The sequence below is a fragment of the Nomascus leucogenys genome, chromosome 19 (assembly GCF_006542625.1).
Source record: "Nomascus leucogenys isolate Asia chromosome 19, Asia_NLE_v1, whole genome shotgun sequence".
Lineage (NCBI taxonomy): Eukaryota > Metazoa > Chordata > Mammalia > Primates > Hylobatidae > Nomascus > Nomascus leucogenys.
Window position 1 is genome coordinate 25,397,322 of NC_044399.1, and position 20,069 is coordinate 25,417,390.

Genomic DNA, 20,069 nt, shown 5'->3' on the forward strand with positions numbered 1-20,069 from the left:
ATCAAAGCTTGTGGGATATAGCAAAAGCAGTGCTTAGAGGGAAATTTAAAGACTGAATGCATGTATTAGAAAAAGAGATCTGGCTGGGTGCGGTGGCTCACGCCTGTAATCCCAGCACTTTGGGAAGCCAAGGTGGGCGGATCATGAGGTCAGGAGTTCCGGACCAGCCTGGCCAACATGGTGAAACCCTGTTCCTATTAAAAATACAAAAATGCCAGGCGTGGTGGCACACGCCTGTAATGGTAGCTACTCAGGAGGCTGAGGCAAGAGAATTGCTTGAACCCGGGTGGCAGAGGTTGCAGTGAGCCGAGATCATGCCACTGCACTCCAGCCTGGGTGACAGAGAGAGACTCCATCTCAGAGGAAAAAAAAAAAGATCTATGCTGGGTGTGGTGGCTTATGCCTGTAATCCCAGCACTTTGGGAGGCAAAGGCTGGTGATCACTTGAGCTCAGGAGTTCGAGACCAGCCTGGGCAACGTGGTGAAATCCCGTCCCTACAAAAAAATACAAAAATTAGTCGGGCATGGTGGTGCATGCCTGTAGTCCCAGCTACTTGGGAGGCTGAGGTGGGAGGATTGCTTGAGCCCAGGAGGCAGAGGTTGTAGTGAGCTGAGATCATAACACTGCACTCCAGCCTGGGCGACAGAGAGCTAGACCCTGCCTCCAAAAAAACAAAACACAAAAAGAACTAAAATCAAAACTTAAGCTTCCATTTTTAAAAACTAGAAAAGCAAATTAAATCCAAAGTAACAAATAAGAGAATAAAAATTATAACAGAAAACAATGAAATTGAAAATAAGAAATCAATACAAAAAACTAACAAAACCAAATGCTGCTTCCTGGAAAGACCAATAAAATCAGTAAGCCTCTAGCCAGGCTAAGTAAAAAAGAGAGAAGACACAAATCAGTAGTACCACAAATGAAAGAAGAAATATCACTACAGTTCCCATGAACATTAAAAAAATAAAGAAACTCTGAACAATTCTATGCCCACATACTTAATAACATAGAAGAAAAGGCCAATTCCTTGAAAGACACGATCTGACAAAACTCACACAAGAAAAAACATAATCTGAATAGGCCTATCATCTATTAAAGAAACTGAATTAATCATTAACAACCTTTCAAAACAGAAAGCCTCAGGCCCAGATGGGTTTACTAGTGAACTCTACAAAACACTTAAAGAACTATACCAATTCTCTATAATATCTTCCAGAAAACAGAAACAGAAGGAAGACAAAAAGTACCCAATTACAGTGATTTGATTTTTCAAGTTTATGTTGCTGCAAAAGCCATCCACATTCAGTAGAAACCATACTTGTGATGCTGGGCAGCAGCAGCGAAACCAAGCTACTAGTCAGCCACGTATTTTCAACTTAGGAGATCTTCAATTTACAATAGGCCTCTGGGGACATAACCCTATTATAAATCAAGAAGCATCTGTACTCACTAACTCATTCTATCACGCCAGTATTAAAAGAACGCAAACTACAGACCCATATCTCTCATGAACATAGATGCAAAAATCCTCAACAAAACCCAACAAATCAAACTGAACAAAGTAAATGATAGCAGGCAGACTGGGGAAGATCAGATTCCAAAGTACTGTACTGTATCAGATGGCAGAATGATGAGGGATTTTTTTCCATTTTCCAGCTAATTTAATGTCATATTATTCCCATATTTAAAAAATTCATTTAACTTTTGTGAAACAGAGGAAACTTATGTTACACATTCTCCTAACCAAATTTTAAATATCAGTATTAATAGAGTGAAAAAATGCATTAATCCTAACTTAGAACCAAGTTTCACAAACACTAAAGTGAAGTAAATCTATGTATGTCTAGGACATCAATAAGGAGAGCTAACAAAATGTTTGATTGAATATAATTAAGAAAATACCTAAAACTGATACAAAGTCAAACAAAGAAATTTAGAAATTACAGTGTTTTAAGGCACCGAAAAACCAACGAGCTTCACTTACATTACAATGGCATATATCAGGATATAAACAATTACAAAAGTATGATGGTACATATGATTCCTGATTCCATTCTCCAACCACTTAATCCATCTTTAATACATTAGACTGCCAAGATCTAAATATCCAGTTCCACAAGGGGAAAAATTAGTCAAAAAATACATTTCAAATTAATTTGACAAGTATTTATTAAATGCCTATTATGTGCACATTACACAACAGGTATTAAGGATAAAGAATAATTTGTGGTTTTGTTTGTTTGTTTGTTTTTTGAGACAGAATCCCGCTCTGCCGGCCAGGCTGGAGTGCAGTGGCATGATCTCAGCTCACTGCAACCTCTGCCTCTCAGGTTCAAGTGATTCTCCTGCCTCAGCCTCCCAAGTAGCTGGGATTACAGGTACAAACCACCATGCCCTGCTAATTTTTTTTTTACTTTCAGTAGAGATAGGGTTTCACCGTGTTGGCTACGCTGGTCTCGAACTCCTGACCTCAGGTGATCCGCCTGCCTCAGCCTCCCAAAGTGCTAGGATTACAGGTGTGAGCCATCACGCCCAGCCAAAACATAAGATGTTTAGAAGACATTAATTCTTGCCCTCAAAAAAGCTCTTATTTTGGTAGGAAAGACAGATGGACAAATTCATTACAATACAATATTTTTAAATACAACCAAATTTTAAAATGCAAAGTAAAGCAGCTCACGGACGGGCACAGTGGCTCACGGCTTTAATCCCAGCACTTTGGAAGGCCGAAGCACGCGGATCACAAGGTCAGGAGATCGAGACCATCCTGGCTAACACGGTGAAACCCCATCTCTACTAAAAAATACAAAAAATTAGCCAGACATGGTGGTACGCCCCTGTAGTCCCATCTACTCAGGAGGCTAAGGCAGGAGAATCGCTTGAACCCAGGAGGCAGAGGTTGTAGTGAGCCAAGATCACGCCACTGCACTCCAGCCTGGCAACAGAGCGAGACTCCATCTCCAAAAAAAAAAAAATCTCAGAACAGGAAGTAATTAACTTACCCGGACATGAGTTCTCTGGAACTTAAAATAAAAATAGGGGCCAGGCGCAGTGGCTCACGCCTGTAATCCCAGCACTTTGGGAGGCCGAGGCAGGTGGATCACGAGGTCAGGAGATCAAGACCGTCCTGGCTAACACGGCGAAACCCTGTCTCTACTAAAATATACAAAAAATTAGCCGGGCGTGGTGGCAGGCACCTCTAGTCCCAGCTACTTGGGAGGCTGAGGGAAGAGAATGGCCTGAATCCAGAAGGTGGAGCTTGCAGAGAGCCGAGATCGGGCCACTGTACTCCAGCCTTGGGGACAGAGTGAGACTCTGTCTCAAAAACAAAAACAAAACAAAACAAAAAAACAGGTCGGGTGCAGTGGCTCACACCTGTAATCTCAACACTTTGGGAGGCCGAAGAAAGCAGATCACTTGAGGTCGGGAGTTCGAGACCAGCCTGGCCAACATGGTGAAACTCCATCTCTAATAAAAGTATAAAAATTAGCTGGGTATGGTGGCAGGGGACTGTAATCCCAGCTACTCGGAAGGGAGTGGGGGTTGCAGTGAGCTGAGATCACACCACTGCACGCCAGCCTGGGTGACAGAGCAAGACTCCATCTCAAAAAAAAAAATAAATAAATAAAATAAAATAAAATAAAATAAAAATAGAAGTGAACTCAATTAAGTGAAGAAAGGTGTGGGAATTTCAGAAAAAGTAAGCAACAAAACAGGTATGTCCAGAAGAAATGGCATGTTTCATGAACCACTCGTTAACGGTGGAGCACTGGGCACAAAAGCAGCAACAGTAAAAAAGAACTGAACAGAGGCAAGGGCAAGATCATAATAAAACACTCTTAATGCCAGGCGATACGCCTTCAATTTACCTTACTGGCAGGTGAGGAGTTAGCAAAAAACTAAGAAAGAAACATTACAACGAGACTCGCATTTTAAGATTATTCTAACAAAAACAGGGTGGTCGGATGGATTGGAGAGAGCTTTAATAGACAGGTAATGAAATCCAGTTTTGCAAACTACAGCAACTAAGGCACAGGAATTTGAAACGGAAATGAGAAAAGAGATTTCAAAAATCCATTAAGACTTTTAGGCCGGGCGCAGTGGCTCACGCTTGTAATCCCAGCACTTTGGGAGGCCGAGGTGGGCGAATCACGAGGTCAGGAGATCGAGACCACGGTGAAACCCCGTCTCTACTAAAAATACAAAAAATTAGCCGGGCGTGGTGGCGGGCGCCTGTAGTCCCAGCTACTCGGAGAGGCTGAGGCAGGAGAATGGCGTGAACCCGGGAGGCGGAGCTTGCAGTGAGCTGAGATTGTGCCACTGCACTCCAGCCTGGGTGACAGTGGGAGACTCCGTCTCAAGAAAAAAAAAAAAAAAAAAAAAAAGACTTTTAGTGGCAGGTGACCTTAAAAACACAGATGATGACTCTAGGTTTTTAAATTTTGATAAAAGAAAGGAAAATGAAAGATAAAAGGAAGCACGTGTTTTCAAAAGTTAGATTTAGTTCTGGGCACAGGGTAATCTTTTACTTAATCACAGAAAACAAGTTAAAGTAGTATATCTCAAACTTTAGTACTATTTAAAAGAAAAAAAATCTCAGGGCTTATACTGTACCAGGTTAAGTTACAACATTTTACATTTTATATGAACATACACACAAATGATACTAAATTATACTAGGTATAAATCTCTTAGGCTTATTGCTCTTACACAATTACAAAAATAAAACATTTACAATTTACAATTTTTTTTTTTTTTTGAGACGGAGTTTCGCTCTCATTGCCCAGGCTGGAGTACAATAGTGCGATCTCAGCTCACTGCAACCTCCAACTCCTGGATTCGAGCAATTCTCCTGCCTCAGCCTCCCGAGTACAGGCGCCTGCCACTGCACCTAGCTAATTTTTTGTATTTTGATTAGAGGAGGGGTTTTGCCATGTTGGCCAGGTTGGTCTCGAACTCCTGACCTCAGGTGACCCACTCACCTCAGCCTATAAAAGTGCTGAGATTACAGGTGTGAGCCACCGCACTGGGCTAAAATTTACAATTTAAATCCAATTTAGGCCAGGCATGGTGGCTCATGCTTGTAATGTCAGCACTTTGGGAGGCTGAAGTGGGTGGCTCACTTGAGGCCAGGAGTTCGAGACCAGCCTAGCCAACATGGCAAAACCCCGTCTCCACTAAAATACAAAAAATTGTCCTGGTGTGGTGGCACGCACCTGTAAGTCCCAGCTACTTGGGAGGTAGAAGCACAAAAATTGCTTGAACCCGGGAGGCAGAGATTGCAGTGAGCTGAGATCATGCCACCGCACTCCAGCCTGGATGACAGAGCAAGACTCTGTCTCAAAAACAAAATAAAAATAAAAATGATATAAAAAAAATTTTTTTAATCGAAACATAGGCTGGGCGCAGTGGCTCACGCCTGTAATCCCAGCACTTTGGGAGGTCAAGGCAGGCGGATCACGAGGTCAGGAGATTGAGACCATCCTGGCTAACACGGTGAGACCCCGTCTCTATTAAAAATACAAAAAAAATTAGCCAGGTGTGGTGGCGGGTGCCTGTAGTCCCAGCTACTTGGGAGGCTGAGGCAGGAGAATGGCATGAACCCAGGATGCAGAGCTTGCAGTGAGCCGAGATTGCACCACTGGACTCCAGCCTCGGTGACAGAGTGAGACTCCGTCTCAAAAAAAAAAAAAAAAAATCCAAATACAAAACAATGAGCTTCCATTTTAACTAAAAATTAAACTAACGTTGGACTGTTAACTACATCACAATGGTCTTAACTCCAACTACATGAGACCTGAGATGTGCTCTGTGGACACATGTAACCACATTTTCTTATTCAAACTATGGTGAAACCTTCATTCCATTAATGCACCATGATGACAGCTGTGACCTTTACTTGGTACAAACGCATCATTTCCCTATTGTCTGCCTACTCCATTAAATATGGATACCAAAATCATACAGCAAGTTAAAAATAGACAATTTTTAAGATTGTCATTAAAGCTTAAGACTTCAATTTTCTTTTTCTTTTCTTTTTTTGAGGTGGAGTCTCGCTCTGTCGCCCAGGCTGGAGTTCAGTGGCGCAATCCTGGCTCACTGCAAGCTCCGCCTCCCGGATTCACGCCATTCTCCTGCCTCAGCCTCTCCGAGTAGCTGGGACTACAGGCGCCCGCCACCACGCTCGGCTAATTTTTTATATTTTTAGTAGAGACGGGGTTTCACCGTGGTCTCGATCTCCTGACCTCGTGATTCGCCCGCCTCGGCCTCCCAAAGTGCTGGGATTACAAGCGTGAGCCACCATGCCCGGCCAGTGGCGCCATCTTGACTCACTGCAACCTCCACCTCCCGGGTTCAAGCGATTCTCCTGCCTTAGCCTCCCAAGTAGCTGGGATTACAGATGCATGCCACCACGCCCAGCTTAGTTTTGTATTTTTAGTAGAGACAAGGTTTCACCATGTTGGCCAGGATGGTCTCCGTCTCTTGACCTCGTGAGTCACCCGCCTTGGCCTCGCAAACTGCTGGGATTACAGGCATGAGCCACTGCGCCTGACAAAACTTCAGTTTTCATAGACAATTTTCAGAATCAGCAAATTCCCTATGGGAGGTTTATAAAAAATCTAGTTTGAAAAATCATTTTCATTAAAACTTTGTCATTTACTACCTTTTATCTGCTAGAAAACAGAGCTGAGAAATACATATGAAGCAATACAATACTAAGACTAGGAAATGGTTGCCCCTCTTGTCCCCCACATCTGGTCTCAAGGTATGACTTTCATATTCCAAACCAGTAACAGACAGCTTTTCACCTGGCAAAGTATCCTTAATTTTTATCAGAAATAAATATATGAATATTTACTTTTTTAAAAGAATGTGAGACAGAGTCTTGCTCTGTTGCCCAGGCTGGAGTGCACAGGCGTGATCTCGGCTCACTGCAACCTCCACCACCCAGGTTCAAGTGATTCTCCTGCCTCAACCTCTTGAGTAGCTGGGATTATAGGCACGCGCCACCATGTCCAGCTAATTTTTTTTTTTTTTTTTTTTTTTTTGAGACAGAGTTTCGCTCTTGTTGCCCAGGCTGGAGTGCAATGGCGCAATTTCAGCTCACCGCAACCTCTGCCTCCCAGGTTCAAGCGATTCTCCTGCCTCAGCCTCCCAAGTAGCTGGGATTACAGGCATGCGCCACACCATGCCCGACTAATTTTGTATTTTTAGTAGAGACGGGGTTTCTCCATGTTGGTCAGGCTGGTCTCGAACTACCAACCTCAGGTGATCCGCCCGCCTTGGCCTCCCAAAGAGCTGGGATTACAGGCGTGATCCACCATGCCTGGCCCTAATTTTCGTATTTTTAGTAGAGACAGGTTCTATCCAAAAAAAAAAGAATGAGAATTGTATTGTGCTGTAGAGTATTCCAAGACCTCTTTTATGTGTGGAAGCTTCAGGAGGCTGGCAGAAAAGTAGAAGGCCAGGCGCAGTGGCTCACACTTGTAATCCCAGTGTTTTGGGAGGCCAAAGAACAACAATAGATTGAGGCCTGGAGTTTGAGACCAGCCTGGGCAACATAGTGAGACCCTGCCTCTACAAAAAACAAAACAAAAAAATCTTAAGTAAAGGTGTTGAAAAGCTGCAAGTGGGGTAAGTATAGGTAAAAAAAGGTATGAAATGAGAATGTGAAATGTGAAAGATGACAAAAGAAAGTTATATCTCCTCCCATCAGTCTTTCCTGCCCTCTATAATAAATCCCACAAATGCCTCAATCTGCTTAAAACAGATACATTATTATCTCCTGCCTAAAAATTCTCTATTACTCCTAGAAAATACTTGTCAGCCCAACTTCTATAACCCTCCACATTTTGCCCCAACCGACCTTTTCTGGTTTTGTCTTCCATTATGCTACACAACACTCACAGGTTAATTAGCCATGCATCAAACATAACCTGCATTTTTCAGTCTTTCCTCTTTTCAGCTCTTCCCTCTGCCTGGAATGCCCTTGCCTATCATTCACTTGTAAATACTTTATCCAACATCCTAGAGTACTCAAGTCAAACCTTCTTTGAGACAACCCTGCTCCACCATACTCCCAAATTTTAGTATTACTATTAGATTGCTATTATGCAGCTTCAACAACACAGATTCATTTTATTTATAAGTTTTATTATCATACAGAATAAAACAATACAAATTTATCTCACACTCCCAAGTGTATCAGGATTGTGGGTACAGGTTAGCTGGGTCCTCTACTTAGGATATCATGGTTACATCCGTTTCTTACAAAATTTGTCAGAACCTCTCAAATCAGACAGGAAACTAGTCACTATAAATCAATAGCAAAACATTTAAAATGTTGTGTATCATTTAGAAATAAGTAACTAACACCATTGAACACTTATTTGAAATTCAATATGGCTAAGCCAGCTACTGAATAATTCAAACATCAGTGAGTTAAAGATTAAAGACGACGTGGGCCATCCCAGGCTGTGAACGCCATGAAAGTCCATTCTAGTATCAACTACTAATTAAAGTCAGTAGCCAAGAAATTTTCAAATGAAAAGTCTCTCACAACATAATTTTTGCCAAAAGATGGAACAACTTACTCAGAGGATACTATAATTAGCAAGTTTTACAATGCCCTCTGATGCCCAAGATAAACTAACTACATTCGCATTTACCGTTAACCAATTTTAGTTCTGTCAAGCAAGGTCAGACTTAAGAATTATCACAGATATTTCCCAAGGTCCAAATGTAACTCAAAAGAATCTTTGGAGGCAAATATCTTGGTGTGTCTTAGCATAATTTTCTTTCACAAAGAAAGAGATACTCAACCAGTTTTCATGGCATAATATATTTGACTAGCTTTATTCAAATTATCCTCTCTTAAAAGTAAGAACAGGCTGGCAGCAATGGCTCACACCTGTAATCCCGGCATTTTAGGAGGCCAAGACGAGAGGACTGCTTGAGCCCAGGAATTCAAGACCAGCATGAGCAACATGCTGAAACCTTATCTCTACAAAAAATAGAAAAATTGGCCAGGTGCACTGGCTCACGCCTGTAATCCCAACACTTTGGGAAGCCGAGGTGGGTGGATCACCTCAGGTCAGGAGTTCGAGACCAGCCTGACCAATATTCACCCATCTCTACTAAAATTACAAAAATTAGCAGGGCATGGTGGCGTGTGCCTGTAGTCCCAGCTACTCGGGAGGCTGAGGCGGGAGAATTGCTTGAACCTGGGAGGTGGAGGCTGCAGTGAGCCGAGATTACGCCAGCCTGGGCGACAGAGCAAGACCCTGTTTCAAATAAAAAAGTGAAAAAAATTGTAAATGACCTGTATGTTAAATAATCATGGACCAATTTTTTTTAATGATGGTATATCCAACAACAATAAAATACTAAAAAAAAAAAAAAAAAACCTTGACAAGAATAAGGCATTAGCCTGGCGTGGTGATGCATGTCTGTGGTCCCAGCCACTTGGGAGGCTGAGGTGGACGATAGCTTAAGCCCAGGAGTTTGATGCTGTAGTGCACTATATAGTCTTTAAGATGAAAGAAGCATTCGTTAACTCATAGAAGGTCTTTATTACAGAATCTCCACTCAAGCCACAGTTCACCATGAAAGCTAACAACTCAGATGCATCTTCAGAAGATGTAATACAGCCTGGGTGGGGAACATAGTGAGACCCCATCTGTACAAAAAATAAAAATTTTTATTAATAACCTGGCGGCCAGCGCAGTGGCTCACACCTGTAATCCCAGCACTTCGGGAGGCCAAGGTGGGCGGATCAAGAGGTCAAGAGATTGAGACCATCCTGGCCAACATGGTGAAACCCCATCTCTACTAAAAATACAAAAATTAGCTGGGCATGGTGGTGCATGCCTATAGTCCCAGCTACTCGGGAGGACTGAGGCAGGAGAATCACTTGAACCCAGGAGGCGGAGGTTGCAGTGAGCCAACATTGCGCCAGTGCAGTCTCGCTCTGCCGCCAGCCTCCATTTAAAAAAAAAAAAAAATTAACCTGGCCTGGTGGCACATCCCTGTCGTCCTGGCTACTAAGGAAGCTGAGGCAGGAGGATTGTTTGAGCCCAGGAGGTCAAGGCTTCAGTAAGCCGTGATTGAATGCCACTGCACTCCAGCCTGAGTAGCAGAGCAAGACCCCACCTCAAAAAAGAAAAAAAAGAATAAGGCAGATATTAAATATACAAGTAATGACATGAAAAGATATCCATGATATTCATAAAATACAGAATTTCATGTAAAATAAAGGTATACCTGTTTGTATATACGAGGTAAAAAAATCCAGAAAGCCATATGTAACTATCAACCAGAGTTAATTTCGGTATGGTAAGTAAATATTTTCAATATTTCAGTATGCAGACTTTCACTTAATTCCCATTTTCAGTATACTGACTCATCTAGGATTAACTCTTTACATTTCTACTTGTTTGTTGTTTTTGCAAAAAATAATGAGCCTATATAACTTGAATAGGAAATAAATTTAAAGCAAATAACACTGTTTCTAAATCATATTTAGAGTTCTAAAATTTAGCTCATTCAATAACCTTTTAATAGTAAAAACATAATAAATCACACTGTACTAAAAATACTAAATTAAAAAATATCAAAAACTATGAGGATGGCCTCTATGAGATGTAAAAAGAAAGAATAAAGAAGTAGAGGGGTATTCAGAGTTCTTTTGTAAACAGGACAAAGATAGCAAGTTTAGTTATATCTTCCACACACTGGCTTCCTTGCAGACAGCTTTTGTAGAGGGGGGAAAAAAAATGTCCCACAGCAAAATTGTCCAGCCTTTCAAGAGTAGATAGAATCTGTGGATGGGGAAGCAGAAAGGACTTTTGCAAACCTGAGGTTATTTTCTCAACGCCTTTCAGAATTCTACAAGAGATGCAGGAGTAGCAGCAGCAGCAGCACCACCTTTCATAGAAATTTTTAATTTAAGTGTTCAAAAAAGATTCTGCTTTTCTCCCCCCTTTCAACAAACTAGGAGGCTTGTGGGCTTTCAGGATAGAGGCATAAAAACAGGTCAGAAAAAATTATGAAATTAACACAAAATTTTATTTATTTTGGTTTTTGAGACGGAGTTTCACTCTTGTTGCCCAGGCTGGAGTGCAATGGCATGATCTCGGCTCACTGCAACCTCCGCCTCCCGGGTTCAAGTGATTCTCCTGCCTCAGCCTCCTGAGTAGCTGAGATTACAGGCATGCGCCACCCACACCTGGCTAATTTGAAATTAACACAAAATTTATGCAGGAGAACTTTAAATAATATGGCAAGAAAGAAAGATCAGTCAAGCAAAAAGTGTTACATCAAGTCACCTTGTACTAACAGACTTGCAGAAAGTAACTTCATGAATGTAAATACACAGCTGTTTTGAAAATTATGCATCAGAGCAGTTCCTCAATTTTTTTTGAAAATTAAAGAACTTTTTATTAAACTCTTGGGTGAAAGGAGAAATAAATTATAGAATTTCAGAAAAACAGTGAGTGAAAATTTTGCATAACAGATCTATGGGATAAATGTAAAGCAGAGATCAGAGGAAAATTCACAAGACCAAAGAGCTACATAAATTAAAAATTAGCAGGGTACAGTGGCTCACGCCTGTAATCCCAACACTTTGGGTCCACTGCGAGAGCCCAAGAATTTGAGACCAGGCTGGGCAGCATGGCAAAACCCCATCTCTACAAAAAATACAAAAATAAGCCAGGCATGGTAGTGCGTGCTTGTGGTCCCAGCTACTTGGGAGGCTGAGGCAAGAGGATCCCTTGAGCCTGGGAGGCGGAAGCTGCAGTGAGCTGAGATCGCACCACCGCACTCCAGTCTGGGCAACAGAGCGAGACCCTGTCTCAAGGAAAAAAAAAAAAAATTAAAACTTAAATAAATTCCCAACTCAAATAGTTAGAAAGCTAACAAAGGAAACCAAAACAAAGTCTAAGAGTAAAATTGCAAAGGTATAAGTGAAAACTAATAAGGTCAGAGAACAGAAAAACAATTCATAAACAAAATCTGTTTATTTGGGGGAAAACAAAAGCACCCAACAAAACAGATAAATCACTAGCAAAATTAATAAAGAAGATAGTAATACAAATATACAAAGTAAGCATTAATAAGGGAGAAATAACTATAGAGAGGAAAAATTTTAAATTCTAAGAGATTATTTTCCATAGCTTTAGGCAAATAAATTTGAGAATCTCTATTATATGGATAATTGTTAATGAAAATACAGTTTACTAAAATTGACCCTAGTAGAGAGAGGATGCTTAAGCAAACTAAGTTCCACAGAATAAATAGGCAAAATTATCAAGGAATTAGCTCACCAAAAAGCACTGAGCCCAGACGGTTTCTCAGGAGAATTTTTTTTCCCAGAGGTCTCTATTTATTGGCTCTTGGGGGGTTGTAAGTTCTTTTTTTGTTTTTTTCCCCAACAGTTTCTGGGGAACAGGTGGTGTTTGGTATACATGGGTAAGTTTAATGGTAATTTCTGAGATTTTGGTGCACCCATCACCCAAACAGTGTACACTGTACCCAATGTGTAGCCTTTTATCCCTCATCACCCTCCCACCCTTTCCCCGCCCAGAGTCCCCAAAGTCCATTCCATTATTCTTATTCCTTTGCATCCTCATAGCTTAGCTGTCACAGTTTCTCAATTTTTAGCCCATGCCAGTGCTTTCTCACTAATTTTTATATAATCCATGAGCCAAGAATCTACCCAGTTTTACTTTCTATAATTTGTATTATAAAAATTGGCCAGGTGCAGTAATCTCAACTACTAGGAAGGCTGAGGTGGGAGAATCACTTGAACCCAGGAGGCAGAGGTTGCAGTGAGCCGAGATTGCACCACTGCTCTCCAGAGTGGCAACAGAGTGAGACTCTGTCTCAAAAAATAATAATATTTCCATTTTCTACACTTCCTATATCAAAGTAATTAGCCTTTCTTTAATAGAAATTTTCTATCTTCCATCTTATTTTCTAAAGTTAAATAAAGATAATTAATATTTGATGACATCCTGAGGATTTTAGCAGTGACAAAAGTGACAAAAGTTTTAAGTGACAAAAACTAAAATCTTGTGTACATTCAAAATAATTAACCAATGAATGAAGTCTACATATTAAAAAAAAAAAAAAAAACTTCTTCAGTCTACAAATTATATTCCAAAGATCTACACTACAGGTTATGTTCCTCATCTCTAACACCCACACCTTGCTTCTCCTATTTTTTTTTTTTTTTTTTTTTTTTTTTTACCATTTTCCTCCCAAAAACACACCCAATGTCCCTTAAGTGTATAATCTCTAAAGTCTGCCTCTCCATCCCTCCCACCTACAATCACACACACATTTGTCCTTTCGGGACTCTTTCGCCTTTTAATGCCTTTCTAGCCATGGGTAAGGAGAGAAAAGTCAAAAGGCAAACAAGATCAATAAGATTGCTATTTTCAAAGTTCTGCTTTGCAAAAACTGCCAAAATCCTCAGGATGTCATCAAATATTTAGATGATTCATCTTTTTAATGAGCCTAATTCTGAACATAGTTCTAAAGTCAATGCAGGCAGGGTGCAGTGGCCCACATCTGTAATCCTAATACTTTGGGAGGCCGAGGCAGGCAGATTACTTGAGTCCAGGAGTTCAAGACCAGCCTGGGAATCTTGGTGAGACCCTGTCTCTACAAAAAGTTTAAAAATTAGCTGTGGGTAGGGCCGGGCGCGGTGGCTCACGCCTGTAATCTCAGCACTTTGGGAGGCCGAGGCGGGCGGATCACAAGGTCAGGAGATCGAGACCATCCTGGCTAACACGGTGAAACCCCGTCTCTACTAAAAATACAAAAAATTAGCCGGGTGAGGTGGCGGGCGCCTGTAGTCCCAGCTACGCGGGAGGCTGAGGCAGGAGAATGGCGTGAACCCCGGGGGGCGGAGCCTGCAGTGAGCCAAGATCGCGCCACTGCACTCCAGTGTGGGTGAAAGAGCGAGACTCCTTCTCAAAAAAATAAAAATAAAAATAAAAAATTAGCTGTGGGCCCGGTGCAGTGGCTCACGCTGGTAATCCCATCATGCTGGGAGGCAGAGGTGGGCGGATCACTTGAGTCCAGGTGTTTGAGATCAGCCTGGGCAACATGGCTGGCAAAACCCCATCTCTACAAAAAATTTAAAAATCAGCCAGGTATGGCAGCACATGCCTGTAGTCTCAGCTACTTGGGAAGCTGAGCCAGGATGCTTGAGCCTGGCAGGCAGAAGTTGCAGTGAGCCAAGATCACGCCACTGCATTCCAGCCTGGGCAACCAAATGAGACCCCATCTCACACACAAAAAAAATTAGCTGGGCATGGTGGCACATGTGTGTGGTACTAGCTACTCCATAGGCTAAGGAGGAAGGAGCCCTTGAGCCCAGGAGATGGAAGTTGTAGTGAGCCACGATCACAAGACTGCACTTTATCCTTGCTGACAAAGTGAGTCCCTGGTTCAAAAAATAAAGTCAATGTAAAGGTTCTCAATATCCCTGGTTAGCTACAAGTTTTCAAATTTAAATTGTACTAAACACTACACTACTTATCTCTTGCTCAAATCATTCATTACCACCATCACTACTGCCCTTAAAATTTAAAACATGCAGCTGAGTATGGTGGACCACGCCTATAGTATCAGCACTTTGACAGGCTGAGGCAGGAGGATCACTTGAGCCCAGGAGTTTGAGACCAGCCTGAGCAACACTGGGAGACCCTCTCTCTACAAAAAAAAATCGTTTTAATTAGCTGGGAGTGGTGGCGCACACCTGCAGTCCCAGCTGCTCAGGAGGCTGAGGCGGGAGGATCACTTGAGGGGTTGGCTGAGGTTGCCATGAGCCGCCATCATGGCAGTACACTCCAGCTTGGGCAACAGAGCAAGATCCTGTCTCAAAAAAAGAAAAAGTAAAACATATGAAACTGTTAACTAAATACTAGAATGCTTTTTATAACTAGCATATTTAAATAAGACAAATTTAAGATCAACAGGGAGGCAGTCCAGTGTAGTGAATGCACATTCAAGATCAGGTGAATCACAGCTCCATCACCTTTCTCTGGTGTCCTTAGTTACTGGAGCCAGTGTATACATTTAAGTTCATTTTATCAGCCTTTTGGCATAATCTACTATTATATAATAATTATGAAGCCAAGCACAGTGGCACATGCCTATAGTCCCAGCTACTTGGGAAGCTAGGGCAGGATGATCACTTGAGCCCAGAAGTTCAAGGTTTTAGTGCACCATGATCATACCTGTGAAGCCATTGCACTCTAGCCTGGGCAGCATAGCAAAACGATTCTAAATAAATAAATAAAATTATAATAATAATGATAATAATTATGACTCTATTTTGCTTATAGTAACCTCACTATTTTGCTGATAGTAACCTCACATCAAACCATGTAGCTCTCCCACATAAACACACACACCCCGTATCATCCCAGTATCACATATCTACATTAAATGTGTTGAATATATCTATTGGTATATTATTGGTCAGGAAAACAACCTTATTTTAATAGTACTCTCTAAAACATGATAGCTCTACAATGGAGGTATCAAAAACACATGAAATAAGAAACAGACACTTGCTTCCTTGATGAAACTGTTCCTCGAACACTTGATATCCTAATGCCTAAGAAATAAGTTTAAGCCTTAAAACCTCTTTTCCTATTCCTCTCGATCTAAATACTAGCATTCTTATTTAGGTCAAAGTTACTTTCATTTGTCAACTCACTAATTTTCTGATTTCATTATTCTGCAGTCTGAAATATTACAAATGTACCTTTGCCGGGTCCTTCTTTTATTTTCATCTATTTATCCTAAAAACAAAAATATTTTGGACACCGAGATTTAGTTTAATCCCCTCACTTATAGGTAATAAAATAACCCCCCAAAATTAAGAGTGTTTTCTAGATTTTGGCTACTAGAAAAAGAAAAACTTTACTGTCATCATTCTCTTTCTAAAACACATTTTCACTGAGACTGGGGCTTTATGTATTTGCCAGAATCAAAGAAAAATACCAAGCTACTAATATACTGGTCCCCTCAGGAACTCTACTGATCAAAGTAGTCTCTCCATCTTTTAAATACTATTTTTCACATAGCTAGCTAGGGCATGAAATGAGCTAATATACTAACATAGGAAAAGCTAAGTAGATGCAGACTAATTTTTCCTATTTGTCACAATCTCCCAATGACTATTTCATCAAAGGGATCATAATTCACAAAACACTCCTAAGATTCTAGAAACTTGTGTAATTAGTGCTTTGAGAGGCCAAGGGCAGGAGGACTGCTTGAGCCCAGGAGTGCAAGACTAGCCTAGCCTGGGCAACATAGCAAGACCCTGTCTCTACAAAATATTTTTAATTAAAAAAACAATTTTAAAGACCTTAGGAACTTAAAATTAATTAGCATAAATTAGGGTCCAGGTCTGCTTACCTATAATTAAAATTCATCATGCTTCTTTTATTAACAGAAAGAGGTCTTGAGGTATCCACCAAGTAGAGAGTAAAACAGCCCTCTGTGGGGAAGCAACCTCTACACCTTCAAAAAAAGTATAGGAGTCTTATCTTTTAGAGGGAAACTACTAGTACAGGAAGATATACGAAGATATATTGTAAGTGAAAACACCCAGTAAGTAAAATGTGCTATTATTTCTTAACTTTTTTACATTTCCAACTAAGAGAAATACAAATTGAAGACTCATCAACATCCTAATGCATAAAGTTTACAAAACAAATGCACAAGACTGAATAAACAGTATGACCTAGATTTGGGGAAATAAAGAGACTAGACGGTAATATACCAAATGTTAGCAGATACAGCCGAGGGGTGAAAGAAATGTGATTTTTTTTTTAATGTTCTTCTTTATACTTTTTTATAATTTTCCATATTTCCCCACAGTGAACGTTACTTTTATATTAAAAAACTCATTAAAAAATAAACCATATGGCATCTAATAAGGGTTCACTAAGAAGGGCTACACTGTCGAAGTATTACTGGCATTACTCACCATTAAAGGGGTGAACACCTCTCACTTTCCACTATTAAAATGCCGCTGTTTAATGCCCTATTACTTTTCTGCTGCACCCTCAACGATGGTATGAACTTCACTATCTCCTACCATTTCATTTCTGCATACAACATGCTTTTAATTTTTTCTTCTTAAAATATGGTAAAAGTTTTCACTAATCCTCAATATTCCACTTCTTAAAATCTACCTCTAAATTTCGTCATAACAGAATTAGGGGGAAAAATTGTTTTACCCACTAATTACAACTTCATTAGGCCACCATCACTTTGGCTAGGGTAACGTGAAGGCCGGGTAAACTACACGTCCCACCATGCATTGCTGCCTTGTTCAGAGTAGGTCTCTACGGAAACAGGAAAAAAAAATTCTACAAGTCCCACCTGTTACTTCGTTTCTAAACACCTCCTGCACTTTCGGCTCCAACACCAAACAAAAACAAAAGCCTCGTGATCTCACGTCTGCTCCGGGAGCCAGACAAGCAGGGGGCCCGGGGTCACAGGCACGTCCGCTGTAACGGGTAAATTCTATCCAGCTCCAGCGCTCCCCTCTCCTTTCCGGGGCTGGATGCACGCACAAGCCTTCTCCTATCTGCATCCAATGAGGGCTCTCCAGCCGCACAAGGGAGAAGAACCAGTTACCGTGCAAGCACCACAGACTTCCCCGTGCCGGGGCGGGGGCTACCACAGAGCGGAGTTGATATCGACTCGACCCCAAGAGACAGCCTCAAAACACTGAGAGGACTCGCCGCAGACGCCGAGAGACGCCACGGCCCCGCGGCTATCACGTTCCGCCGGGCGCCTCCATTCCCACAGGGATCGCAACCCCGACACTAACCGCCGCCCTCTCCGCGTGGTTTTGTGCCCCTTCAGCCGGGTCGCTGGGCCAGCGACCTCCCTTTCCCTGCGACTGGCGGGCGACAAGGGAACAAAATCCTCCCGGCCTTCCCCTTCGCTCCCTCCCCCTTACCGTCTTGGCGGCCTCCGCCCAGGTCCTGCCCTTCTTCCTACGTCCCTTTTCCCTCATGTCGGGTCTTGAACTGACTGGGAGGCTCCCGTGTCCGGGCTCCGGCCGCCCTCCCTGCCTGCTGTGCCCTGCGCTGCTTTTCCCGCGGTGCCGGGAAAGTGGGAGAAAAGGGAAGTCAGGCCGGGGGGGCACCCAAGCAGAGGAAGCGGTGGGGGTGGTGCGCGGGGGGGTCTATGGGGCGGCCGGTCCTCCTGCTGCCGTTGCCACTGCTACCGCCGCTGCCATATTGGGTTCTTACTGTACAGGCTGCCGCTACGGTCATGTGACCGCTCCCGCGCGGCCGTCACTACTGTACGCAGCCGGCCGCGCGAACGAGCGCGGGCGCGCCCCCGCCTCCCAAGCCCGGCCGCTGAGCTATCGAGCCGGTGGTTTGCGGTACCTCGCCACGCCCCCACCCTTCCGGTCTCCGCCTCTCCGCAGGAGCATGCGCTCGAAGGAGGCCCCGGCAGTAGCTGGAGTCTGACGCCCGGCGCTCACACCTACAGCGAATATCTGCCTGCGGAAGCGGAACCTGTTCCATCCGGGAGAGCTTACTGAGCGGATCCCGCCTCGTGCGAGGCGCTGCACAGGCTGTGTAGACCTGGGGAGCTGACCTCTTCCGTCAGTGGGTAGCTCCGCCAACTATCACTTTAGATAAGCCCTGCGTTTGTGTTTTCTGATTTATTTGCATCTTTACAGAGGTTATCTTTTTGAAGATAGGCAACAGTTCTCGTCTGCCTATTAACCCCATTCGATAGGCGAAGCAACTGAGATTGAGTGACTTGCCCAGCTCACAAGTCTGGGATGTAGAGAAACCAAAAATCAAATTGCCAGCTCAGAGCCCTTTCCATCTCCCCAGAATGCCTCAAACTTAGCTGACTTTGTTTTTAAGGCCACCAGTAACTGCATCCACGCTTTTACATGTGAAGCTACTCAACAATGACAGAAATGGTGTTTTCTTTATTTCGGTGACCTCAGTCCCTAGCATAGTGCCTGTACATATCAGGGGTCCAGTAAATATTTGCTGAATGATTCACCTATTTCTGTGGTCAGAGACCATGATTTGTAGTATCCATAACAGCCTTCTGAAAGATCCAGAATGTGGCATCTTCTCTTAACATCATCTACGCCTTGATACCTTGCAAAGTAAGAAGAATGTAGTAACACCTGCTGATCTCCCAAATCCACCTGCTTCCAGAAGCTGCTTCCAAACAATCTAGTAAATTTACTATAGTGTGAAATAGGACTGAGGATTGGATTGCCTCTTCGGAGGAAAGACAGGTGAGAGCAATACTTAAAGTTTATGGATGCATTTCAGAAGTTCATGGATTCCCTAAAATTATGAACTATATTTTGTGTGTTATATGTGAATTTTTAAAGAGGATTCATAACTTTTCCTCCATTTTTCAAAAAGGATCTGTTGTGCCAAAAAAAAAAAAAGATATTAAAGGGAGTTTGAGAGTCCATCTAGAAGTATCTAGATACTTATATTTCCGTTCAGTCATGGATCAAACAGCCCATTTCAGCAATTGATATGGATATATTTTCCCAAATGTCTTTGGTAATTCATAGCCCTATGCATTACACAGGTATGTACCACCTCCCGCCAAAGTTTATGTCTGTAGTCTAAGAAGGCCTTCTCGCCGGGTCTGGTGGCTCACGCCTGTAATCCCAGCATTTTTGGAGGCTGAGGTGGTCAGATCACTTATGGCCAAGAGTTCAAGACCAGCCTGGCCAACATGGAGAAACCCCATCTCTACTAAAAATACAAAAATTAGCTGGGCATGGTGGCATGCGCCTGTAATCCCATCTACTTGGGAGGCTGAGGCAGGAAAACCGCTTGAACCTGGGAGGCAGAGGTTGCAGTGAGCCCAGAGATCGTGCCATTACACTCCAGCCTGGGCAACAGAGCAAGACTCTGTCTCAAAAAAGAGAGAGAAAGAAAGAGAGAAGAGAAAAGAAGGTCTTCTCCATCCCTGGCTGTTGAGCTGAGTACAGCTTATCCAGTCCTGTTGTTTGGTCCTGGAGCCCCAG

The 20,069-nt window shown here is 42.5% G+C and overlaps 1 protein-coding gene across 1 annotated transcript in view; it reads right to left on the reverse strand.

Annotated features, from left to right (window-relative positions):
• Positions 1-18,349, reverse strand: part of ASXL2 (ASXL transcriptional regulator 2) — a 146,261-nt gene extending 127,912 nt beyond the window's left edge. Inside the window, exon 1 of the mRNA XM_030799482.1 lies at positions 18,000-18,349. Within this exon, the coding sequence (XP_030655342.1) occupies positions 18,000-18,056 (57 nt within the window). The 5' untranslated portion in view covers positions 18,057-18,349. The remainder of the gene's footprint in view (positions 1-17,999) is intronic.
• Between the last annotated feature and the right edge of the window lie 1,720 nt (positions 18,350-20,069).